Source organism: Elephantulus edwardii, unplaced genomic scaffold, assembly GCF_000299155.1.
Source record: "Elephantulus edwardii isolate Elephantulus edwardi_28Jun2011 unplaced genomic scaffold, EleEdw1.0 scaffold00070, whole genome shotgun sequence".
Classification (NCBI taxonomy): domain Eukaryota; kingdom Metazoa; phylum Chordata; class Mammalia; order Macroscelidea; family Macroscelididae; genus Elephantulus; species Elephantulus edwardii.
The window spans coordinates 652,881-659,246 of record NW_006399820.1 but is presented as its reverse complement, the minus strand read 5'-3'; the positions used below and the strand labels follow the sequence as shown (position 1 = coordinate 659,246).

General features: G+C 37.4%; 1 protein-coding gene across 1 annotated transcript in view; it reads right to left on the bottom strand.

The window, feature by feature from the left end:
• Window positions 1-6,366, bottom strand: part of SLC17A1 (solute carrier family 17 (organic anion transporter), member 1) — a 96,524-nt gene that overhangs the window by 76,963 nt on the left and 13,195 nt on the right. The window contains exon 2 of the mRNA XM_006888676.1: window positions 56-222. Within this exon, the coding sequence (XP_006888738.1) occupies window positions 56-222 (167 nt within the window). The remainder of the gene's footprint in view (window positions 1-55; window positions 223-6,366) is intronic.

Genomic DNA, 6,366 nt, shown 5'->3' with positions numbered 1-6,366 from the left:
TTATTTTACATTTTTATAATATTTTAAGAAATTTTGGGAAATATATTTTACATACCTTCACATTGGTCAGGAGTTCATTTGTGGAGCTATTATGTAATTCATGTGAATATGTGGTGTTCACCATGACCACCATGGTGAGACTTAGACATACACGTTGTGCTGCTATTGCAATGTTACAGAAGTGTATAAAAAAAGATAATCCATAGCGTAAGGAACAACAATCTGAAAATGGGAAGCAAAAGAGAAAGTCTTAATTAATAACACAACTGAGGGGAAAATATATTTTAGCATAAGGAAATTACATTCCCCTTGAGGAAATTTAGACCCTTACATACAGATTAGCAATGTTATTATACTTAATAAATTTTGAGAAGATATTATGAGAAAATAAGAACATGCATGACTTACTTTAGTCTTTAAAATACTTTAAACTACACGTCTCCTAGACAATTTAGCCAGTCCTCCAAGTGTTCTGGATCACGTCAATCATAAAGAAATTCTTCACAAATACCCTGAGTCACTCTTGGATACAACTTCCCTTATGAATAACAAAGACATCTCTTAAAGGAACTGCTCAACTCTCCAAACTTAGAACACTCTGATTAAGGAAGCCATGTGTGTTATCTGAATAAAATCTATTAAAAACAAACTTAATCTAGTTATTGAGTTAATATGAAGCTGAAGTAAACAGTGCAATGTTGATGTAAGATTAAACAAATTCATTCAGAGAAGAAAATAAAGAGTCAAGAACCAGGTACACATATATTATACAGTCAAAACTTTTAAATGAAGGCATTGATGCAATTTAATGGTAGAATGAAATATCTTTTCAATACATGAAAAGGAGATATTAAAGTTAAAGAATACTAAACTCTTGTTAAGGATGATGGGAAAATTTGGAAATAGATAACAGAAATGATTGAATAACACAATGAACAGGATTAATGTCACTGAGCTACATGTGTAAAATTGAACTATATATGTGAATTGGGCTTTTTATGTGAATGTTGAACTGAAACAGGTTTTATAACATATATGCTGCTGCTGCTGCTGCTGCTGTTGTTGTTGTTGTTGTTGTGTGCCAACTCATACCTGGGCCTCCAGCAGGCTTTCAGAGGCTGCAAATTAAATGAAAGAAGATTATCAATCTGTCTCCTTTGCAGCAGCAATATACGTTTTAATATAATCCTATACTGCAAAACACATTTACTCTATTCTAATTTTCCTAAACATATAGTTTCCTTATCTTGTTACTGTGTATCATCTAGTCAAAATGGACCCATAGCTGACCCTTCAGTAGGTTTTTAGAGGTAGTTAATCACATGGGAGGAGATAGTCCATCCTTCTGCAGAGCAGCTGATGGATTCAAACTTCATGCCTTTGGAACTGCAGTGCAGTTTCTTGCCTCTTAGGCCACTAGAGCTCCCTCATATCATCATATTCACATTAGCTGAAAAGCCAAAGTGCAGTGGAGACTTTTTTCTGGGAATAATCCATTCTTTAATGTAATTTCCATTTATTCACCTATGAAACTAAAGATGTAAATTATGAGCAAACAAGTAATGGGAAAAACATAAACAACACCATCATACTAAAAAATTAAAAGGAAAATGTCATTGATAAAACTGAAAAGAAGGAAAATAGAAATGGATCCTAGAAAGGAAGCAGCAGACCTTCTCCTACGCCATTCTGGGCTTTGCCCTCAGAGGCCTTGGCATCTTGTGTCTGCAGATGGTCTTTCTGATCCTCTTCCCCATTTGAAGGAGAAGTCTCCACCTACCACGGTTTGTTGGGGTTTCCCCAATTGTATCTCATCTACCTCTATGTCCCTTTCCTTGTATCTTACCAGGCAGCCTGGGGAAAATGATTGACTCAGAGTTTGACTGAGAGAAGATAAATAAATACTGTATGCCAAGAAAACAAACAGATTCATCCTAGAGAGAATTAAACCAGGCTGCTCCTTGGAGGCAAGGATTCTGGGGCTTCGTCTGACATACTTTGGACATATTGTAAGGAGAGACAGGTCTTTGGAGAGGGACATCATGCTGGGTAGAGTGGAGGGACAGCACAGGAGGGGAAGACCCTCTATGAGGTGGATTGATTCAGTGGGGTAATCGGGATGGGTTTGTCAGAGGTAATATGATTGGCACAGGATAGAGCAGGGTTTAGGGCTGTTGTACATAGGTCGCTATGAGTTGCAAACGACTCGACGGCACAAAGCAACAACAACAACATTTGTAAGATAGATATATACATATGTCTGTGTATAAATATATACAGGTACAAGGATGTATTGTTTTGGGCAAAATGTGCTGCAAAAGACCTCTTTATGAAATACAATGTGAATGGAGCAAAGTGTAAAGCACAATGTATACAAATTTTTTATGTAAACTAATATACAATAAAAATATATATTTAAAAAAAGATGTAAATTATGTGTTCTAACAGTGTCAATACAATCTGGAGAAAGGCACAAGTTAATTGGAAACATTTCCATTCAAAAAGGGAGGAAAAAGAGGATAAAAGGTAGTTGATCCATAAGACTGTTGATTTTTTTCTTTTTTCTTTTTTTTTTTAAATTAGGAATAATCCTCTGTAGTTCTTAGTTCTGCCCTCTGGGAAGATTTCTTCTATACTGTTGGTTCCACTCATGAATATGAGTTCTACTTATTGTTGCTACTGTTATAAGACATTGATTCTGCTACAATTCATAGGGACCTAATGAAGAATAGATCAGAACCTTATCCTTGCATTCTTTTTATGCTCATGATTCTTACATTATTAGAGTCATTGTGTCAGAGCACCTTGTTGAGAGTTATCCTCTCTTTTTCTAACCTTACCCAGCATGATGTCTTTCTCCAAGGACTGATAACCTCCTGATAAGATGTCCAAAGTATATGAGTCAAAGTTTTATCGTCTTTGCCTCTAAAGAGCATCCTGATTGCACTTCCTCTGGTGGTGAGGACTTTTGTTTTCTTGAGGTTGAGACATATTCTCTACTGAAGGGAAGGTCTTTGATCTTCTAAAGTAAGTGCTTCAATTCCTCTTCACTTTCATCAAGGATGGATGAGTCATCTGCATATCTAAGATTGCTGATGAGTCTTCAAACCTGATGACACATTTCGCTTCATAGAGTTCAACTTCTCAAATTACTTACTCAGTATACAGATTGAATACATATGGAGAAAGAAAATTTTATTCACATTTTTTGCCTGATTTTAATCTATGCAGTGTTTTCTTGTTCTGTTCAGAAATTGCTCCTTGGTCTTTGTATAGGTTTCTCATAAACAAAATTAATTGTACCAGAATTCCCATTCTTTTCAACAATATCCATAAATACTCATAATATACATAGACAAACACCTTTGTATAGTCAATAAAACATAAATATCTTTCTGGTATTCTCTCATGTTAATTGAGATTCATTTGTCATCAACAATGATATGTCTCATTCAAGTAAACATCTCAAATAAGAGCCACGGCCAATGAATAAGGATGACACGGGGGTGGGGTGGGGAATTGATGCCTTTGAGTTGTAATCTTGGAGAAGTTGTTGTTCAGTACTATCAAGTCAAAACTGACTCATAGTTGAACCCTCAGTGCGTTTTTCAGAGCTTGTAAATTTCACAAGAAGGTATTTTCCATCTTTCTCTCCAAGAACAGCTGGTAGAATTGAACCAAATTACTTTGGGTTGACAATGAAGCTCCTTACCTTTACACTACCAGTACCAGAGCTCCAAGATGCATACTTGAAGAAGAATACTGAATATTTCATGGACTTCCAAAAAAACCCCCAGATATATCTTAGAGAAGGTTCAGAGTGCTCCTCGGAGGTAAGGATAGTATAACTTTGTCTCACATGTTTTGGACATGTCAGAGTCAGTGAAACTGGCTCAAGATAGAGCAGGCTTCAGGGCTGTTGTACATAGGGTCACTATGAGTCGCAGGTGACTCAGTGGTACATAACAACATTAGGAGAGGATATTCCTTGGAAAAGGATATCATTCTTGGAAAGGTGGAAGGTCAGAAAAAGAGAAATCAAGGCCCCAGCAATTGATGAGATACAAATTGATGTGTTTCAAGTAACAGATATAGCCCTGGACTTGCTCACCAATCTATGCAAGGAAATTAGGAAGATAGCTGCATGGCTAAATAAATATATGTTTGTTCCCATTTCCAAGAAAGTGGGTCAAACAGAATGTATAAATTATCAAGCAATATCATTAATATCACATGCAGGCAAACTACTGCTGAAGATCACTCAAAAATGGCCAGAACAGTACATAGACAAAGATTTTCCAAAAGTTCAAGTAGGATTTACAAGAGTCTGTGGTACCAGTGATATCATTGCTGATATCAGATAGATCCTGACTGAAAGTGAATATGAGAACAATGTCTTTTTCTCCTTCATTAATTATACAAAGGCCTTTAACTACAGAATATCACAAACTATGGTTAACATTCATATATCAACAATATCAACAATCTGCATTATGCAGATGATACAACTCTGTTTTCCGAAACTTAAGAGGACCTGAAGCGCTTGCTACAGAAGGTCAAGGACTGCACCTTCAATGTGGATTGAAGTTCAACATTAAGAAAACAAAGTTTCTCACCACTGGTCAGATTGGCTGCATCCTGAACTTGTTTGGCTGTGCAATCACTGGACCAGCGGCCAGGAAATGAAAAGACTGGTTGCTTTGGGAAAGTCTACTGTCAGAGACCTCTTCAAAGTACTGAAGAGCAAAAGAGTAAGTCTAGAGACTAAGGTGCGCCTGGTACAGGCTATGGTCTTTGCAATTACTTTTTATGCACTAGAGAGCTGGGCAATGACTAGGAGCTATAGAAGGAGAGTTGATGCCTTAGAGCTGTGGTGCTGAAGAAGAGTTTTGAATATACCATGGACTGCTATGAGAACAAACAAGTTTGTCCTAGAGAGGGGGAAGCCAGGCTGCTCCTTGGAAGCAAGGAATCTGAAGCTTCATCTGACATACTTTGGCCATGTTCCAAGGTGGGACAATTTCTTGGAGAGAGACATCATGCTTGGGAGGGTGGAGGGACAGTGGAGAAGAAGACCTTGATGGATTGATTCAGTCACTGGGTTAATAGAGGTAGGTGTGTCAGAGACAATATGACTGGCAAGGGATAGAGCAAGGTTTAGGACTGTTATACATAGGGTTGCTGTGATTCGCAGGTGAGTCAATGGCACATAACAACAACAACAATGGTTAATATTTGTAAGAATGAAATTCCAGAACACTTAATTGTGCCCATGTAAATCTATACTTAGATCAAGGATCTGTTGGGCAAACAGAACAAGGAATGCTACTTGGTTTAAAATTAAGAAAGTTGGTGTCAGAGTTGTATTCTCTCTCCATACCTATTCAATCTGTATATTGAGCAAATTAACCAAGAAACTAAACTCTGTAAAAAAGAATGTGGCATCAGGATTGCAAGAAAGAACCAATAACGTTGGTATGCAAATGACACGACTTTGTTGCTGAAAGTGAGGAGAGATTGAAGCACTTCCTGCAGAATACCAGAGAATATATCCTTTAACATATATTGCATCTCTACACCAACAAAAAAATTCTTACCACTGGGCCCAGAGGCAACATCACAATAAACAGAGAAAAGATTGAAATGGTCAACAACTCATCTTACTTGGAATCACAATCATCCCCCCTGGTACCAGCAGTCAAAAGATCAGGAGACATACAACTAGAAAAGTCAGCAGTTAGAGAATTCTCCAAATGATTGAGGAGCAATGATGTCAGTTTAAGGACTAAAGTGTACCTGCTTTAGGCCATGGTCTTTCTGATCTCTTGCATCTGAGAGCTAAACAATGACTACAGTTGACAGAAGATTTGATACCTTTGAGCCTTAGTATTAGAGAAGAATACTGAGTATTCCACAGACTACCAAAAGAACAAACAAATATGTCTTGGAGAAAGTGCAGCTGAAGTGCTCCTTGGAGACAAAGATAATTTTCATCTCACATGCTTAGAGTCTGTTGCTAAGACAGGCTATTTCTTGGAGAGGGTCTTAATGCTTGGAAAGGTGGAGGTTTAGCGAAAGGGAAGAAGACCCTCAACTAGGATTGACCCAGTATCTGCTGCAATGGGCTCGAATGTGTCAGGAATTATAAGGATGACAAGAGATAGGACAGGGTACAGATCTGTTGTTCATAAGATTGCTGTGAGTTATACTTGATGCAACAGCCCCTAAAAATAATATTAGTTTTTCTATGCATGTTTAAGACTTTATTTCTTCCAAAACAATATTGAATAAAAGAGGTGATAGTGGGCATCCTTGCCTAGTTCCTGTTCTTAAAGGGAATGCCTTTAACCTCTCTCCATTAAGAAC